General features: G+C 44.9%; 1 protein-coding gene across 3 annotated transcripts in view; it reads right to left on the bottom strand.

Annotated features, from left to right (window-relative positions):
* shroom3 (shroom family member 3) overlaps positions 1–21,185 on the bottom strand; it is a 43,650-nt gene that overhangs the window by 19,011 nt on the left and 3,454 nt on the right. For 2 of the 3 annotated variants that reach the window (XM_030085681.1, XM_030085682.1), the window contains exons 2-3: positions 17,123–17,277; positions 4,341–4,490 (exon numbers count right to left, since the gene is read on the bottom strand). In XM_030085681.1, the coding sequence (XP_029941541.1) occupies positions 4,341–4,490; positions 17,123–17,277 (305 nt within the window). Of the gene's footprint in view, positions 1–4,340; positions 4,491–12,589; positions 12,705–17,122; positions 17,278–21,185 lie in introns of those variants that run through there. The other variant, XM_030085684.1, reaches the window with a different exon arrangement.

Consider the following 21,185-nt stretch of genomic DNA (forward strand, 5'->3'; position numbering starts at 1 on the left):
CTGGAAAGAAATCAATCAAATTTCCTGCTGGAGGCTGCTGAGGTGAGTTGAATAAATCACTGTTTGACACTATGCTGACTCACACTCATTCACTGGGGATGAGCTCAGCCTTAATAAGTACTTTCTCTTACAACAAGTTGGCAATTAATCAGGTATTCAGTGGGAAAGTGTAACAGAGATTTAAGAACCTGTTTTGATTCTCATACAAACGACTGCGTTTGTCTATAGATGACCTCCAGTTGCACTCACACAGATGAATGTGGTGCAATAAAACGACAAGCCAACGCACCCTCGGCACCTAAACGTTATAATGAGCGTCGTTGATGCAGCTGCCCAGGAATCTGTGTGTACTGTGTGTTTGAAATTATTCCTCAGGCATAATCCATCCCAATAGTGCAGCATGCATGTAAAAAAAGGCTCCTGTGCAAACTCGAGCAGTTTCACATGTTGAACATATGAGAAAACAGGCTGTCGGATCATAAAGTCAAACCAATGCCACATCAGGCTAAAGCACGAGTGTGTTCAGGCTGCTAGGAACCGAGGGCGTTCCTATTTATAACAGAATTCAGGGTGTTAAAATAACAACAACAAAGATGGCTGCCTGAAGGAATCCTGCACTGTTTTTCAAGTAAGAGAAAAACAAGTTTGTCAACAGACCAACCAGCTGACGGAGAGCTGAAAAGAGACTCCCAACACAACACGGGCCGGTCTGTTAAAACTTTGTGCTTTTAAAAACAGGTTTGTGGAAGCTGATCCACTTCTCACTGCAAGGCTCCCTTCACGCAGCCACTGTGAGTGTGTGTGTGTGTGTGTGTGTGTGTGTGTGTGTGTGTGTGTGTGTGTGTGTGTGTGCCTGTGGTCACAGAGATTCTACTTATCTGCTGCTTTGGGAAACTTTTCAGCCCATAATTCTAATCTTCTTGATCTGTCCAGAAACCAAACGTGGCGCAAGAGAGAAAGAGCGGGACGGGCAAAGTGTGGACCCAGAGGACTCACATTAACTGTGTGTGTGTGTGTGTGTGTGTGTGTGTGTGTGTGTGTGTTTGAAACATGCTGTTTAACTGTGTTAAGTCATTTGCTTGTGGTGTGTGTCACTCACGAGGTTAAACGTACATCCTGGGATGTTCCATCACAGCAACTCGCTGCAGGTCTTCAGTAGTTCTAGGAAGTTTTTAAGTTTTCCATGAATTGCTCAGGGTCTGTGGTTCACAATCCTGGAACTCAGCTTGTCTCACATCAAAATAAGACTTTCTAGATGTTTTTTTTATTATTATTATTCTATTCCAATTTGTGAAACAGCCATGCACACAGAGAACAGTTCAAGGAAAACAGTGAAAGTCCTCTTTTCTCTCTAGATTGTATAGACCTACTCAGCATTTGTGTCTCCACTTATGCAGATGATAGAGTGGTATCTGTACACTGTGCTGCAGAATTGCTCCTGAACTCCTGAAGAGTTTGGCGCTGTGGAAGCCATTTGTAATCACTCCAAACTCTACCAGATTCACTTGAAAATGTGAATTCCTCAACTGGCTGTGCTTAAATCTTCTAAACCTGAGCATGGAGTGTGTGTGTGTGTGTGTGTGTGTGTGAGAGTGTGTGTGTGTGAGGGAGTTGTTTGTATTACAGCGTGTGTGCTTTCAAGCACAACTATGCAGTGATGTCGGTTTAGAAAAATGTGGTGATTCAACTTAAGAACCATCCGAGGACGAAAAAGGAGTGGAATGGGAATCAGGAGCGAGGGACAGGAAGGAGGAAGCAAAAGCTCCCCGAATAAAAGGAAAGAGGAATTGAGAGGAGTATTTGGTAGAAAAGGAAAGAAAAAGAAGATGAAAAAGAAAGAGGCAGTGTTTATCCATCAGCCTGTATCGTCTCCACATTAACACCCAGCCTCTGGGGGCTCTGATGGCCCACTTCCTGTTTTGGGACAGCCAATGCGAGGCGGGCATGCCCTCCCTCCACTCACTGCTATCTGATAACCACCCAGGGCCAAGGGAATTGTGGGAGAAAAGAGTCATTCTGACTGTTTATGGGACTGTGCAACAGTGGAGCACATTACGATCACACCGTTACAGTCACCGTCAAACCTGCTCATAGGCACTGCGGTAGCTCCACCAGCCGGGATAAACAGGTCAGGTGAGCTCCCAGCTGCGTCTGAGAGCTGTACTGAGATAATACACTGCAGAACGGAGCAAGGTTTAAAATCAGGTGGGAACAGTGCCCCCTGGTGGCTACAATCATTCATTTAAGGACGTATGGACACTTCAGCCCCTTCAGCCCCCTTCAGTGACTCCCTTAAGCTTTCAGAATATTCCTTCAACACATTTTGTTTTCATTTTCAGTTTATGTACATATTGAACTTTCAAAACTAGCCTAATCTCTTGGCCAATGACAGCTAAAACAGTCAGGATTGCTAAAAACTGATCAAATAGCTAAAACTACTCAAAAATAAAATCTGGAAAAATTCTAAAACTAAAAGGTTAAAATCACTAAAACCAGTGAAAGATTCATTTGCTTGTTCCAACCATTGTGAAATGCACAGAGGCTCTAAATACTGAAAATCAATGAAGTGGGGAAAAAATCCAGGAAAATGAGAAGAAGAAGAATGGCTAAAATCCTCTACAGCAGCAAGAGGAAGACATAAAACATCCCAAATGCTACACACACACACACACACACACACACACACACACACACAGGGCACTTGCAGGCCTCCATATTAGGACGAAACAGGCTGTTGCAGAGTGTCAGTATTTATAGGCAGCTTGTGAGTGGAACAGAGAGAGAGAGAGAGACCAACAACACTCAATCCATATTTCTCACATTTTGCTCGGAATTCATGAATCTCTCACAGAGTTGAAGAACCAGCGAGTGCATAACTTAAAACAGAGGCGAGTCTAGACGAATATAAAGAGCATTTCGAAACTAGAAAATGACAAAATCTCCATCGACCTGCCCACACATACAGAGATATATAACATAATATAACATAGCATAGAACGTGGAGTGTCAAACTTTACACAACAGATACAAAAATTGGTGAATGAATCCATTATGATTCTGATTGAAAGTGATGTGAGGTTACTTCTGATCCACTCAGATAATGTGGGATTGTCTTGGTGTTTTTACATGAATTCAGTTTATACATGAAGGGGTTCAATACGGTGCTTAGAAACAATGGAAGCGCAGCTCTTTAAGAACGGATCCCAGCGTGGATCTTTTATCAAACACTGTGATTCTGCAAATGGGCGAAAACGACACTTTCTGAAAACGAAAAAACATTTTCGGTTGAAACGCTGTCGTGTGAACGGAGCTGAAGAGGGTCATTTCACAGCAGAAGAACCGTCAAGTGTAACAGACAAAGTGAGCTGATGAAGCTGATGAAGCTGTGACGCGCTCCTGACAGAGAAACAGATCGGTCTGAGGTCGGGCCTTCGGCTGCACACACCGGAGCAGTGGGTGAATCACGGCCGACACTGGACATCCTGCCAGCGGGCTGAGGAGCTCCTCTGAGGCGAGGAAGAGATTTATCGACACTGGAAGGAAGCGCTGCTGTGAAGCAGGCAGGAAATCCTCATCCTGCACCCAGAGGCTCCCTGGAACTTCACCTGCAAATCCACTGCTGTTCACCAGCATCTCAGAGGCCACGTTTACGCGAGAGTTTATATGCCCCTTTAATTCAGAATGAAAATCAAACCCACTTTAAAGAGATTCCAGATGAGCCTGTAAACACCTCATTCCTGTTGTTCTGCTTGTTCTCTTGTCCTGTTGTGATAATAACATATTCCAAGATGGCCGCCTGAAGCTGGCGTTGGACTCGAGCCAAGACGATTTAATTGACAGAGCCTCAGAAGAAATGGATATAATGAGAAGAGTTGAAAATGTGGGACTTTTAAAGCTGTAGCGTCCCAGTTAATCGATATAAATACGTCACATTCGTCGCCCGTCCAATCAGAGCCCTTCACCACCCCCAGATCTGAAGCGACGATCAATGAAAGCGATTAAAAGTGTTTTCCATGTGAAGCTAAATCCAGAATGACTTTTCTATAATCTACAGGCTTCAACCGTCTGTTTATCAAATGTTCTGTGAATACTTGGAAGGGTGTGTATCCCTAAATGCTGAAAACACCTGACAATAAGCATCTTCCTGATCCTGATCCTGATCCTGATTCCTGGCCTCGTCTGAACACACACGAGTCAGTGAAAGTGATGCTTGGCACTAGTTCAGGTCAGTACAGATTAACCAGATGGTTGAACCGCCTCTTTTATAAGTGGAAAAACTAAACTTGTGCTGAAGTCTCCATAGAGAATCACAAAGGCCGTGAGGTCCAGACGGTTCCTACCTGGTCCTGATGCGGAGCTGGACTCCCGAACATGGTCCAGAGCGCGGAGGTGACGGAGGCGTCCGCCGCGGCGACGAAGGAGGAGGAAGAAGAGAGGCGAAGGAGGGGGGTGAAGACGCAAACTCCTCAATGTATCCGGCATCCAACTCCCTGAGGACAGACGCAGGAGGAGAGCATCTGAGCTGGGAGGTGGTCCTGACGGGAGCAGACTGCAGTGAGAGTGAACGTCAGGGAGGAGCCGAGCCATCCAGAGGGAGTCACATCAGGCGGTGACCTGCTTTCACCACTCCGTCACTCCATTAAACACTTCCATCACATCCAGGGAGTGAGGGAGGAGGCCCCCGCGTGAAACCCACACACGCTCAGGGAGATCATGCAAACTCCCCAGACGGGAATTTGCGCGCACATTCACACACACTTGCATGCCCTTTATAAATCACAGCCGGCTTCGACTGCTGAAGACCCCCACGTGACGCTCCCGCCGGTCTCCAGCATGGTTAGTCCTGCAGGTTTTCTCTCTCTCCCTCCTTCTGCTGCTGCACCCGTTCTGACCTTTCAAACATACCCGCTCGCCCCGACCTGATTTTCTGCCACGGAGAACTTCTGACGGTCGCCACACCTGCAGAGTCAACACCGCTGCCAAAATACACCCGGCTGGTTCGGCGAGCCGCCGCCACAGAGCTGCTCTCATGACTCTGCATTCACAACGCCATCAGCAGGCGGGACTGATGGCTGGATTCAAATTGTGAAACAGTGCTTCAACTGAATGAACATCATTTTCCAAAGAAAATGCTAATGAGGTATGAATTATTTCCAGGTTCTGCTGCTCTTCATCTGCTGCTGATGAAAACCACACTGTCGACATCTGAATGCCCGCATCTTTGTTTTTAAAGTCAGAGTTCTTCCCTCGCTGCACCCAGAGCAGCTCTTTAAATGAACAATTCTTTTCTCAGAGGACAGAAAGAACAATACACAACTTCCACACAGCCGCAGAGACAAACACACCCAGGCTTATATGATGGAGCGAGGACATTCCTGAGGACAGGCCGCATGTAGCAGGTATCACGATGCTAATGCTAATCCGCTCCACACACACACACACACACACACACACACACACACACACACACACAGAAGCCATTAAAGTGAAACCTGTCAGACTGGTCAGAGGAATGTGAGGCAGCCACAAGGAGAAAGCTCCCGAAAAGGAGGGACCGTACTGTCACATTCCACTTTCCATCTCAGCACACATACACACACACACACACACACACACACACTTCACCTGAGTTTTCTCCAGGTTTGTTACTGTAACAGCAGCCTGAATCTTGAACCTTATGTCCACTGAAGAAGACGGACCAACATTTCTTCTCTTTTTCTTGCACACTGTCTCAAAGAAAGGTCACAGCCGCTCCTGGATAAACTCTGATTGTCCAAACATTTAGTGAAGCCAAGAGCATTAAAATAAAATCGGTCTGCAGTTCTGATGGATTCTCCACTGGAGGAACAATCTTTCTCACACTCCTGCACAGTAATTCACTCCTAATGGCTTCTCCTGTCACATTTAATGCTTTACTGGTTACAGCATTTAAAAAAGCAACTTGTCCCCTGAGAGATGAATTAATGTAAATTCTACTTGTCCTCTCCAGTAAGACTTGTCTTCATAGAATGAAGTTTATCGCCATCCTGCTCAAGGAAGATGCTCTATAATCTGGATGTTAGAGGAGGAAGATGCTCTATAATCTGGATGTTAGAGGAGGAAGATGCTCTATAATCTAGATGTTAGAGGAGGAAGATGCTCTATAATCTGGATGTTAGAGGAGGAAGATGCTCTATAATCTGGATGTTAGAGGAGGAAGATGCTCTATAATCTAGATGTTAGAGGAGGAAGATGCTCTATAATCTGATGTTAGAGGAGGAAGATGCTCTATAATCTGATGTTAGAGGAGGAAGATGCTCTATAATCTGGATGTTAGAGGGAGGAAGATGCTCTATAATCTGGATGTTAGAGGGAGGAAGATGCTCTATAATCTGATGTTAGAGGAGGAAGATGCTCTATAATCTGGATGTTAGAGGAGGAAGATGCTCTATAATCTGGATGTTAGAGGGAGGAAGATGCTCTATAATCTGATGTTAGAGGAGGAAGATGCTCTATAATCTGATGTTAGAGGAGGAAGATGCTCTATAATCTGGATATTAGAGGAGGAAGATGCTCTATAATCTAGATGTTAGAGGAGGAAGATGCTCTATAATCTGATGTTAGAGGAGGAAGATGCTCTATAATCTGGATGTTAGAGGAGGAAGATGCTCTATAATCTGATGTTAGAGGAGGAAGATGCTCTATAATCTGGATATTAGAGGAGGAAGATGCTCTATAATCTGGATGTTAGAGGGAGGAAGATGCTCTATAATCTGATGTTAGAGGAGGAAGATGCTCTATAATCTGATGTTAGAGGAGGAAGATGTTCTATAATCTGATGTTAGAGGAGGAAGATGCTCTATAATCTGATGTTAGAGGAGGAAGATGCTCTATAATCTGGATGTTAGAGGAGGAAGATGCTCTATAATCTGGATGTTAGAGGAGGAAGATGCTCTATAATCTGATGTTAGAGGAGGAAGATGCTCTATAATCTGGATATTAGGGGAGGAAGATGCTCTATAATCTGGATATTAAAGGAGGAAGATGCTCTATAATCTGATGTTCGTGGAGGAAGATGCTCTATAATCTGGATATTAGAGGAGGAAGATGCTCTATAATCTGGATGTTAGAGGAGGAAGATGCTCTATAATCTGGATATTAGAGGAGGAAGATGCTCTATAATCTAGATGTTAGAGGAGGAAGATGCTCTATAATCTGATGTTAGAGGAGGAAGATGCTCTATAATCTGGATATTAGGGGAGGAAGATGCTCTATAATCTGGATATTAAAGGAGGAAGATGCTCTATAATCTGATGTTAGTGGAGGAAGATGCTCTATAATCTGGATATTAGAGGAGGAAGATGCTCTATAATCTGGATGTTAGAGGAGGAAGATGCTCTATAATCTGATGTTAGAGGAGGAAGATGTTCTATAATCTGATGTTCGAGGAGGAAGATGCTCTATAATCTGATGTTAGTGGAGGAAGATGCTCTATAATCTGGATATTAGAGGAGGAAGATGCTCTATAATCTGGATGTTAGAGGAGGAAGATGCTCTATAATCTGGATGTTAGAGGAGGAAGATGCTCTATAATCTAGATGTTAGAGGAGGAAGATGCTCTATAATCTGATGTTAGAGGAGGAAGATGCTCTATAATCTGATGTTAGAGGAGGAAGATGCTCTATAATCTGGATGTTAGAGGGAGGAAGATGCTCTATAATCTGGATGTTAGAGGGAGGAAGATGCTCTATAATCTGATGTTAGAGGAGGAAGATGCTCTATAATCTGGATGTTAGAGGAGGAAGATGCTCTATAATCTGGATGTTAGAGGGAGGAAGATGCTCTATAATCTGATGTTAGAGGAGGAAGATGCTCTATAATCTGATGTTAGAGGAGGAAGATGCTCTATAATCTGGATATTAGAGGAGGAAGATGCTCTATAATCTAGATGTTAGAGGAGGAAGATGCTCTATAATCTGATGTTAGAGGAGGAAGATGCTCTATAATCTGGATGTTAGAGGAGGAAGATGCTCTATAATCTGATGTTAGAGGAGGAAGATGCTCTATAATCTGGATATTAGAGGAGGAAGATGCTCTATAATCTGGATGTTAGAGGGAGGAAGATGCTCTATAATCTGATGTTAGAGGAGGAAGATGCTCTATAATCTGATGTTAGAGGAGGAAGATGTTCTATAATCTGATGTTAGAGGAGGAAGATGCTCTATAATCTGATGTTAGAGGAGGAAGATGCTCTATAATCTGGATGTTAGAGGAGGAAGATGCTCTATAATCTGGATGTTAGAGGAGGAAGATGCTCTATAATCTGGATATTAAAGGAGGAAGATGCTCTATAATCTGATGTTAGTGGAGGAAGATGCTCTATAATCTGGATATTAGAGGAGGAAGATGCTCTATAATCTGGATGTTAGAGGAGGAAGATGCTCTATAATCTGGATATTAGAGGAGGAAGATGCTCTATAATCTAGATGTTAGAGGAGGAAGATGCTCTATAATCTGATGTTAGAGGAGGAAGATGCTCTATAATCTGGATGTTAGAGGAGGAAGATGCTCTATAATCTGATGTTAGAGGAGGAAGATGCTCTATAATCTGGATATTAGAGGAGGAAGATGCTCTATAATCTGGATGTTAGAGGGAGGAAGATGCTCTATAATCTGATGTTAGAGGAGGAAGATGCTCTATAATCTGATGTTAGAGGAGGAAGATGTTCTATAATCTGATGTTAGAGGAGGAAGATGCTCTATAATCTGATGTTAGAGGAGGAAGATGCTCTATAATCTGGATGTTAGAGGAGGAAGATGCTCTATAATCTGGATGTTAGAGGAGGAAGATGCTCTATAATCTGATGTTAGAGGAGGAAGATGCTCTATAATCTGGATATTAGGGGAGGAAGATGCTCTATAATCTGGATATTAAAGGAGGAAGATGCTCTATAATCTGATGTTAGTGGAGGAAGATGCTCTATAATCTGGATATTAGAGGAGGAAGATGCTCTATAATCTGGATGTTAGAGGAGGAAGATGCTCTATAATCTGATGTTAGAGGAGGAAGATGTTCTATAATCTGATGTTCGAGGAGGAAGATGCTCTATAATCTGATGTTAGTGGAGGAAGATGCTCTATAATCTGGATATTAGAGGAGGAAGATGCTCTATAATCTGATGTTAGTGGAGGAAGATGCTCTATAATCTGGACGTTAGAGGAGGAAGATGCTCTATAATCTGTATGTTAGAGGAGGAAGATGCTCTATAATCTGATGTTAGAGGAGGAAGATGCTCTATAATCTGTACGTTAGTGGAGGAAGATGCTCTGTTTGAGGCTCTGACATTTAACACACCGTCATCTGTAAAAGAGCGGACACACTTCGGACACCCAGACACTGAGTGGGCCCGTCAGATGAAGAATAACACACATAATGATGGTCGTCAGAGTACCGTCGTCTGCAGACAGAACGAGTCAGAAACCGAATGGAGATCACTCTCGTCAGCATTCAGCAGTCACATTGTTTTACCAATCTGTATGACAACAAGTAAAAACATCCAACAACCGGACTCATTAATAAGAGACGACGCCTTTCTCTTTGATCAGCAGTATCAGCTTCCCTCCCGAGTCGTCTTCTTCTTCTGTGGTGACACCGAGAGCCTGAACGGCCATCTCCACCACGAGCTGCAGCACTCTGTCAGGTAACTCAAGCCTTTTGTGTCACGAGTGTATCAGATGGAAGTAAGACGCCTCGGGCCATGGAATCAGCAGGTGGTGGGTACAAACACCTTTATAAACTTGGACTCCACCGTCCACAGTATGAAACTTGACTTGACACTTGAATAAGAGAGCGGCTCACTGCTAAGTCACCTGAAACATCAACAACTTTTTTAATCTAAAAAGAAGCCAATGACATTTAAGGATCCAGAATAAATATCAAAGTGGTGATTTTTGGAATGAGATGTAGATGTTTTTCCTCATTCTAAAATGTTAATTTTAGACTGCAAGTGCAAATAGTTTAAAATAGATAGATAGATAGATAGATAGATAGATAGATAGATAGATAGATAGATAGATAGATAGATAGATAGATAGACTGTAATCTGGCTAATCTGGACATGACATGGCCAAGAATGGAATTTTAACTGGAATTAACTTAGAGTCTACAAAATATGGTCGTTGCCATGAGAAATCAATCAAGGCGACCTCTTGTGGTACAAAGAGGTATTACGCACTGGAACAACGTTAATGTCGAACTAACTTTATTAATCCACATCGATCAGTCCCATAACTATCTGAGGTTATTTTTAAACATGTCAGAGAGACAAACTCCAGATTGTAAAGGTGAAGCTGGACTGACTGATCGATTGACTGTCTGACTGACTGACTGACGGTCTGCAGGCGCTGGACGACCACGAGGTGAACAGTCTTCTGGACTTCCTGTTTCCTGGTGATAACAGCGGCCATGTGGGCCCCACAAAGTCACTCAGCTCACAGAATCCCCACGATGCTGCTAACACACACCGACACACACACGGGGGGTTGCCTAGGAAACAGGTGTCGGGCGGTTTGTCCAGATAATCAGTTCTTCCTCTTCCTTTTTTTTGGGGTTGGGGGGGAGAAACTCAAACATTCATTGAGCTCGATTACGTCAACCAGCGACAAAGGAGCACAAAGACGGAGGGTCAGTGGAGATGAATGGAATAAGACAAAGAGAGAGAGCAAGAGACGGAGAGACAGAAAGGGGGGGGGGGACGTCAACAGACGGCGACACAATGAACTGCTGACATTCTTCTTGGCCTAATTGGGTCACTACGTTCACTCTCGAATGGGATCCACCTGAAGGACGGAAAACTTCTAAAACACTAACGCTTGTCGCTAAAGGTCCCTGAAGAGTTCCCTTCCAGGTGATTTAACGACATCTGGCTCACTGACACACACTTTTCAGCACTGGAACCACAATCTGACCTGAGAAGGAGAAATGCCACTGGACTTCATCTAACGGCCACAGAAGGTGAGCAGAGTCACAAAAATCTCAATCAGACCAACCCTCGGCTGAACGAACAGCGAGAACGCAGCACTAAACCCAGAAGAACGTTCAGACGCGTGTTCCTGGAAACAACCAAGCAAAAACAAATATCACGTATTCTGAGATCATCTGTGAATAAAACTCAGGAAAATTTATTCAACATGGCTGAAAATTTGAGGAGACATCAATGTGTCTCTGACCAAAATCCCATAAATATATTCCCAAACGACACAAAATCAACATTAGCACAACTGAAGAGTTAACAAACAGCAGGATACGGCTTCTTTCTCTTTATTTAGAAAATGCATAAACATGTATTATAATAAAAAAAAAAGTGGTTCAAACTAATATATTTCTAGTAAAAGACATATTTTTAGGATTGAAACAATGTCCCTATAAATTTAATCCAAATATGAAGCATTAGGCTCCTTCCTGTCACACAGCAGCAGATATTTTCTTAGATTTAGACAGAGCTGGCTCGCAAAACAGTATAATGAGGTTTATTAGGAGGACTCATGGTCCAATTCAAGCCGAGTCGGTTTGTTATAATCTGTTATTTTCAACATGGTTACAACACGACTCTAAAGATTAGGAATTCTTCAAATATCAGGAACGTTCTGTGAACTGTTTCCCCTCCGGAGGACATTAAACCCTGTGACACTCCAGGCCTGATGCGTTTTCCTCCCAGTGCTTGATGCCTGCTACAAATTCCTTCTTTTCAAAGTGTTTGGGTAGAATGTCGCTTCTATTGTTGAGAAAGTGTGACGTACTGAATCAGCCCAGGTAATGGCTCTGCAATTTCTACAGAGGACAAAATAATGCTGTGTAACATCAACAACAATCTGGTTCAACAACAAGCACGGATGACGGGTGACAAAACCGCGAAACGCGAATGAAATCAGGTTTTTGTTTTCTTTACTCTCTATTGAGAGCTTCTTACGCTCCTTTCTGAGCCGACACCGAGGAAAACATTCACCGAAAACACCGATTTTATGTGATGCTTCAACTTTATATAAAAGAAACAGCAGGAATGATGAAAACCAGCACGCTTAACTAAAAACATTACTGCCAAGAATTCATTTTCATCACAACAACAGATCTGTGATATCTAAAGTACTGATATTTAGTCTTTCTTTCTTATCATACAATTTGAGCCGCATGTTTTATCAACAACAAGTATGACAAGGTAATATGGATTAATTTATCTGATGCTCAAAATGATAGAGTATGAATAAAAATGAACGACTGAACCCACAGAACAACTGTTATTTTATATGTTTTCAAATGCATATTTTCTCATGAACACATTATTTTCTTACATATACTGTCATTATTAGAATATTTGCAAGTGAACTGAAATTTGACCTTTTAAAACTAAAGCTAAAATAAAGATTTCAATCAGAGAGAGTCAACTTTCTGAATGAATTTAAGACAAATAAAGCAAAATGGAGAGAGTAAGTCATATCGCCGCTAAACTGTCTGATTCCTGATGTTTCAGGATCACAATCACAGCTGTCTTCAGTCATGAGACATTCTGTCTCTGAACAGTTAAAAAAGGCTGAGTTGTTCCAGAGGTTTTACCGTTCTGTGCGGGTCAGGGGTCGCGTGGCGCCGGCCCAGTCGTGTCCCGTGGCGAGGAACAGGTGCTATACGCTCCTCATGGTCACTTTCAGTTTTGCATTCTGCCCGAGTCTCGCAAACAAAGCAGATGCAAAGCAGCCGGAGCGGCGGGAGGCGACGGCGGCTGCTCAACCTGCTCGACTGAATACTGACTGACTCACAGCCGGGCGGCAGGACGAGCCGGCGAGGACAAAGATCCGCCTGTCAGAACCCTCAGACGCCAACCAGCTCGCTGCAGCGGGGCTCAGCGCAGTCCCGAGGCCGCCAAAAGCTCTGTGACGAGTCCTTCTGCCTCACAGCAGATACCTGCCGGGCCTGAGTTTGCATGTTTCACCCATGTGTGTATGAGCATCGTCCAAAAACACACACCTCAGGTTAAAGGGTGAGCGTCAGAGAGTGTGTGTGGCTGTTTGGTCCTGCGATGGACCAGAGACCTGCTCTCAACCCGAGACGCTGGGACTGACTCCAGCAGCCCGCAACCCTGAATGAATGAGTGAATGAATGAATGAACGATGCAGCTCTGTGGCTGTCAGGTGAAATTAACTTCTATAAGATAAATCTACCAAAACGGCTTCAGAATGTAAAGTTTAAAAATGATGGAAAACTGTATTAAAACCTTCAGTTCTTCATCAAATCTGTGAATTCAACATAAACTGCATTGCTGAAACAAATAGCAACGCTGTCTGTCCACAAGTATATATTTATAGGCCGTATTATCTTTATTTTAAAGGCTGAACATGTTTTGTTTTCTTCCTCATAATCCTCTAAGCAGCGTCAAATAAAAACCACCACAGTTTGATTCTTAATAAATCCGGAAACACGTGAAGAAACGTCTTCCAGGCTGTCAATGTGGGAAAAAAAGAATTTAAGCAATTTTAGAAAGAGTACACACACACACACACACACACACACACACACACACACACACACACACACACACACACACACACACACACACATACACACACACACACACAGGCAGATGGATGGACAGGCAGGTGTGGTGAGAGTGTGACAGGTGTGTTTGCTGTTGACATCACACACCTTTTGTCCAAGAACGGAAGGTAACACATACACACACACACACACACACACACACACACACACACACACACACACACTGTTCGACACAATAACAGATTGTTGCCTTGAAGGATTGAGAAAGAGGATTTGAAGGAAGAAGTGTTCATGTTTTGTGTGTGTGTGTGTGTGTGTGTGTGTGTGTGTGTGTGTGTGTGTGTGTGTGTGTGTGTGTGTGTGTGTGTGTGTGTGTGTGTGTGTGTGTGTGTGTGTGTGTCAGCGCTGCTCAATAAAAGTGAGTGAGGATGAGTTTCTCCTGGATTTCCTCAGGGTTCACCCTGGTTTTCTGTCGGACTCTGGTTCAGGTCCTACCAGGTGAACCACCTTAAATCCCCAGGGTCACTCCAGCTGTACGACTAACCTGCTCCGGAGCAGGCTATGTTCTGGATAAGAGATCAGTGAGTATAAAAGCTCCGCCTCCTGACCAATCACATCTATTGGAAAAATATCAGATCCTGGTTGTTTAGCAGACCAGCATTGTTTGGATGTATGGAAAGGAAATAATCCAAATGCTGCGTGATCAGACAAACCACTGACTCTTCTCAGTGTTAAAACACAGACCGGGACTCTGTAGAGGAGCTTGAGCAGTGGTTGTTCTATAGAAGCAGGCGAGCGACGTGTTCTACATGTCAGACTGAAAGCTGACAGCTCAGAGGAAAAGCACAGCGAGACGCTGCACACCGGGAGAACTGCTTCTCCTGCAGGGAGGGAAATCCCACGCTCTCACTTCACTGCTGGATGCTTTTAACTGACGCTCAAAGATGTGGAGAACAAGCAAGTCCCCCGTTCTTCCTCAGCAGGAAGAGCAAATCAGCATTCATGATTCTGAGCGCTGCTTGTTTCTCTGCACTGCTCAGTCTGTCCTGAAAGATGACTGGAAAAATACCGTGAACACCATGATGACAGCATCTCTGTTAGTTCTTTCTTCTGCATCCGACCCTGATGAACACATCGAGGTTTGATGCTTTAACCATCCCAGCGTCCAGCGGGCGCCGGATGCAGGAAGGCTGCGGCTCCACAGGCTCCAGTTCAGGATAGGACCGATTAAAAACTGGATCAGCTGAGTTTCTACAGCTCAGAGTTGTTTTTACCCTCAGATCTCATGGTCCAGAAGAGAAAGCCGGTGGTCCATCTGAAAATAAATGAATACTGAATTCCATATTGAGCATTAACGCTTTCAGAATGAGGGGGCGTGGTCACGTGACTGACGGCTCCATCCAGCAGCTGTCAGCAGGTTTATTTAGTGGAACTTAGCTTTCATCCACATTCAGATTGAATTTCCTCTAATTATTGTTATTTTCCACAGTTACTCAGTTTATCGACTTGTTTTAATGAGTTGTTGGTTACCTGTAACAACTAGTTCCTGGATTAACTGCTCTGAAAGACCCTCACAGGATTCTATCATCCAGTTTTTTTGCTCATTTCTTCCAAGGCGTCGTGGCCCAAACATGAAGTTTAGCTTTAAGCCTTCAGCTGTTTAGTTTTCCCGGCTCCGGTCAGGTTCTCTCGACCGCCCTCGGGTCGCAGCGGGGTTACGCCTGGGTCCTCATGACTGCTGGTGGATGGTCGCCCCGTCTCGGCAGGTCCGAATCCTCAGCCGGGGAGCGGACGTGGATAACGTGGCGTACAGAGGACCGCTTGCCCAGCGTCGCTCAGGGGCCCGAGTCCGGCAGCACCTTCCGATCACGTCTCGTCCTGCCAATTGTTACTCTCTGGCCACGCCCACCTGCTCTTATCCTGTCTCGGTCCAAAAATACAAGATGGCAGCCACCAACCTGGCTTCATTTTCTGACAGCAGAAACCAGCGGGTGCCAACACACTTACTACGTCCATGTTTAATATACCGTCTGCGGCGTTTACATTTAGCACATCACTGCCGTTAATCTTCAATCCCAATACTTCATTTCTTTCTTCCTTTGATCTTTTGGCGTTGCTAAATTTATAAAGAGTATTAGCTTGACCTGAAAAGCTGCTTGTCCAGGTTTGACGCATCCTGACAGCGTGAATAAGTTACTGTTGAGGAAACATACAGCCGATCTCCTCTGAGAGGCTTTGGTACGAACCGCCTGCATTCAGAGCGCAAACAGGAGCATCAAAAGAGAAGGTGGACGACATTTTGACCCACATGGACCTGGGTGACGATCTGCCCTAACATAAACAACATCTCATAAAAAAACTCCAAAAACAAGGTGTGGTGAGCCGCCTGAGGAAACGAGCAGAAGTCCCACTAATTCTTCTTACTTTTTCAACACAAGTGACCATTTCTAAAATCTACTCAAACCACTTTGTAATAAAGTAAATGACACGTTGGACATTGTCATGACTTCTGGCCTCGAGGTTAGAGAAGCAGATTTGAGATCTGGTGATCGCAGGTTTGATCCCAATGCTGACGGTTCACCGCTGTGGGTCCCTGAGTGCGACCCTTGACCCCCACCAGCTCCCTGGAGCTTCGTGATTTGGCCGCAACAGGATTTCCCCAAGAGGTGTGTGATGACGTGTGATCAGTTTATGACTGGATAATGTTCCTGCTCCGACCCGTTCAAGATCAAACTGGACTGTTTGTGACCTCTGACCTACAGACAGTTTGACCCCCCCCCCCCCCCCCCCCCCCCCCAACAACAACCTCCATGAAGCATGCAGCTGGCAGCACGGCCACGACTCAGAAAACAGAAAACAAGATCCGGAGTTCAAGCCTCCAGGTCGACCGCAGAACACACACACACACACACACACACACACACACACACACACACACACACACACACACACACACAGACGTCGATCACACAGAGACAAACAAAGACAGACCTGTTGCGGCTCTCCATCCGATCCCTACAGGAAGCAGACCGGACCAAAACACGCCGCACTGCTCCCTGCTCGCCTGCGGTCTGTCCTCCTCGCCACGCCTTCCCACAATACCATGTGTTCCTCTACACCTGGCCTACCGTGTGTGTGTGTGTGTGTGTGTGTGTGTGTGTGTGTGTGTGTGTGTGTGTGTGTGTGTGTGTGTGTGTGTGTGTGTGTGTGTGTGTGTCTCTGTCTAAAGTCTAAAGTCCTGCATTGTGCTGCGTCTCTCACGCGTCTTCCCCTGAATGAAAGCTGCAGTAGCGACAGCGGCGTCTCTCGCAGTCACGCCCCAAAACACAATACATACCAGTAGCTCTGCAGCTTTGTCCCTGGCAAGGCATCAACCTCAAACCTAAAAGAGAGACGGCACGCCCGCCGGCGGCACATCCCGGGGTTTCTGCTCAGAAACTCACCTTTGAGTCCAGGATAAGGAGCGGGACCTGCGGTGGGCTACTGTCCCATCATGCTTTTCACCCACCGGGGTGCTGGTCACTCAGAATCCATAACTGATACCGCTAGTGGGTATGTGAATGGTGAAAATACTGCACCATCAGGTGGAGTGTGTACCTGCGGACGGTGAGCTGCAGGGTCTTGTGCGAGCCTTTGACCAGGGCGATGGCCTCCTGTCGGTATCCGGTCAGCTCCACCTCGTTGATGATGATAATCTCGTCGCCCACAAGCAGAGGCTGCTCCAGGCACTCGGCCTTTCCTCCCTCCTCTATCTGCAAACGCAAACACAGCAGATCATTTCTCCGGGAAACAAAGGCCCCATTTTCCACGGCTTCAGTCTCTGTTGCTGTGAAATCACTTCTGAACCTGGAAAAGAAATTCCTACTCCCACTCCTGAAGGGGTGTGAAAAAGGATTGATATGCCATTGCGATACACAGCTGCCTGATATAATTTGCCCTCTGAATGATCAATATCGCCTCATGTATGTATACTACCACTTCTGCTATCTTGACTTTCTCATTTTTAAAGTAGCTATGTAGAGTACTGCAATATATATCACAATATATTGCATCAGTGACGTCCACTGTAGAACCCACATCATGCATCACATGATGCATGTATGTACAGCCACAAAATCAGAGCCTCCTCAGCATGGTCACTAATATAGGCGGCACTTTCAACTGAATTAAATCATGTGGTTAGAGAACACTGAGTGTGGTTACAGGGTGTTTTTAATTTGGAATTGGTTTATTCTGAATTAAGTAATTCAGGATTATTTTCATGAGCATCGTGTTTACACGGGAAAAACGAAGGATTAAATCCTCTCTCACGCCGGGGTCTGTGACGCGTTCTGATTGGACGGGGCGGCTGTGACGTACTGACGTCTCCCGGAAGTAAACAGCGTTTTTCACGTCTTTCTTTGTCAGTTAACTTTGACGCTACAGCTTTGAAAATGTCGGGTTTTTATGCGCCCATCCTTCAGCTCGTTTTATTATATCCAATTTTTCTAAAACTGCCGGTAAATAAATCGTCTCCATACGAGTCGAAACGCGGACCGCCATCTTGGAATATCGTGCAATCACGACGGAGCATGCACAGAATGACCAGAGTGAAGTCGCACCTAATTAGCATAAAATCCCGCTTTCAAAGGAGAAAAACCCGGCGGTCTGTTCGGACTTGAACTTAATTCTGAATAAAGTTTTCAGGCGTATCCATGGTCATTTTAGAGTGTAATTAGGCTTTATTCGGATTTAAACGGGAATAAAACGTCCCATGTAAACGCACAGACTGAAATGTGATGAAATATTGTGAACACAGCTGTGCTCCCATTCAGCCTTATGCAACATTCAACTTTTCCCTAAAGCTTTGACTCTAATGACAAATGGTTTCCCATATTGGCTTTGATCCAGATTCATTCGCTGTAACACAGTATCAGAGAGGTTGTTCCACCAACACGTCCAACTCCAAGGCAGCACATTTCACTTTGTGCTCAGAGCGCCGTCGGTTTAACTGTTCTCGTGAAAATGGGACCTAATGCACACAAAAACTGGCTGTGACAATCTCAGATCATCACCTGCAAAACGCACACAAAGCTAAACGTGCAAATGAAGCTCGCTCCACAAAGGCTGTGAGAGAATGTTCCCCTGGTGCCGAGCCAGGCTGAGCACATGGAGCACTGCGCTGTGACGGATATATAGGGACCAAACCTGCCGGCTCACACTTCCCATGGCCGCCGTTATCAGGCTCTCTATTGCTCTGGTAGCTAGGAAACACTCGCGGTATGTGTGTGTGTTATGAAGAGGGTCGCTGTCGGGAGAAGAGGCTGGACGTGAGCCTGCGGGCTCGGTCAATTTCACATCCACACCGACTCCCAAATGTTTGTGTGGAGCAGTAATGAGGCTGCAAGGCCTGGACACGTCCCGGGACGAGCGGGCCAGCTGATCTCCACGCCTATAGACTCTCCAGAAGCTTCTTCACCCCAACTGAAAACTCTCACGACCCTCTTCGTGGTCAGACTGCAAGAATCTAACCTCAGCTCTTCAGTTAACTGCAATCATTTAGGCAAATCAGTGAAACCTTTCAATACTGGCTGGCTACACAACAACTGAGTGATAGTTACACCCTAACACCGACAGAGTCTATTATCTGGAGCCAAGCTATCATCCCCGGGAAAAACTGAAGCAATAAAAACTGCAATAATCAATCAGACCTTCCTATGATGAGTACGGTAAATCGTCTTCAAAACAATAATTAATGGGTTTACTGTGTGTACTTTTGGCCACAGTAATTAAATCAATTTCTGATATTCTGAATAAAGACATAAACTTTTACAATTTCTCCTTCTCACACATGTTTGTAGATGATGTGCTATTCTATCTTCATTCACTGATTCTCTGAACAGCATGATTCCAATAATAAAACTTTGAGCTGATCAAAGGCCAGACGGTCTGACGGTGTGGACGACGTAATGCCACCTCACGCTGTGTTCTTATCAGGGCCTGAGGCTGACTGAGCGATGGAGTGAATGGAAACACCAACATGGGTTATAATCCTAACCCTCACCCTGACACCATGAGAGCAAACTGAAGTGAAGCCAGGCATACGCACAGGACGAACATGCAAACTCAAGTAGGGCTGCAACAATTAATACACGTAATCAACGACGTTGCAGGAAGGGAAGAAATCGGTCGACGACCCCAGAGAGAGTTCTGGACCCCTGGATCAGTTCAGACCGGGAAGGAAAGTATGTTGTTTTTTAAACAGGGAAGTGATGATGAATCACTGAAACTCCCTTTATGACAGCACCCCCAACACACACACACACACACACACACACACACAAACACACACACACGCACACACACTGTACCTATCAACACGACCTCATTGCTTTATCGTTGCTGCCAGTGACGACTCTGACAGTCCGTCAGTATCATAACATTATTATGCGTCTGTCCTTTTATCACCGTGTGTGTGTGTGTGTGTGTGTGCATGCGTGTGTGTGTGTGTGTGTCACGCCGTCCTGTTGCCTTGCGCAGCAGGAGATAAGCTGGGTGGAGAGTGGAGGTGCTTGTTCAACGCCTCGGTCTTCTGGCCGCTGAGGCCCCGAAACGTTGGCTCGGCATCGTCTGTTTGGAGGAAACTCAAAAACTGGCGTTGTGTCCCGTAAGGCCAATGAACTCAAACAGTTTCACCTTCTTTCTCAATGAAAAATATCAGAAAACAGACCCAGAAAGCATCCCGGGCCGCAGTGTGAAGCTCCAGATGGAATCAGTAAGCGAGTGGTGGATGTGTGTGTTCACAGCCTGTCAGGCCTCCGTTTCTGATGCGCTGCCAACATAATCAGGTCTGTTTTTAAGATCCTTATTAAAGGGATTTCCTCCATTTAATGAAGGATTTAATGAATCACTGAAGACAGTATGTAATCTAAAGCAGACGTACGTCAGCCCTCCTCCACATTTCTGTGGAAGTGCCGGCTGTTGTTGCTCCGGGTGTTACAGCAGTCGGCCTCCTCACTTCTCCAACACTTCCACGCTGTTACTGAAAGACCGGTGGATTCCACACAGAGGCCACGCTGCTCCTGCCGCTGCTTTTAGCTGGAATCGAGCTCAGAACGGGCCGTCGCGCCTCAAACCTTCAATTGCGACACGTTTCTTGGTGTCTCTGAACCATTTTAAACCACAGATCAGCAAACCTGGAGTGAAGACTGCAAATCACCAGTTTGAGGATCAAGGAGTTCAATATTACCATTGGGTGGTAAATGTGAGTCATTTATATATTTGTATATAAATTAAATATTTAAATATTTGCCTAATGTTTCCAAATGAGACTAAATTTTACTATGACAGCAACTTCTCTTTTCTACCAATTCAGAGTTTCCTCCACAGCAGACCCCCTCAGTTCCTCCACCTTCCATCATTCAATTGAAGTCTTGATATAAATGTGTTCAACAGAGGCGTAAATAAGGTGATGTTCACAGTTTGCTCCATGAGCAGAGCGAAGCGAGACAGCAGCTCTGCGACTCTTCAACTGTAACTCAATAGCTCACCTTAACTCCAACAGCTTTTACCTTGGATCTGTGACAGACTTGGAACCTGAAGACAAAGCTGTTCACAGCCACTCACATCAGATTACATAACCTGGGAGAGCACACACTCGCCACGATGATATAGATTAAAC

The sequence above is a fragment of the Salarias fasciatus genome (assembly GCF_902148845.1).
Source record: "Salarias fasciatus chromosome 7 unlocalized genomic scaffold, fSalaFa1.1 super_scaffold_4, whole genome shotgun sequence".
Taxonomy (NCBI): Eukaryota; Metazoa; Chordata; class Actinopteri; order Blenniiformes; family Blenniidae; genus Salarias; species Salarias fasciatus.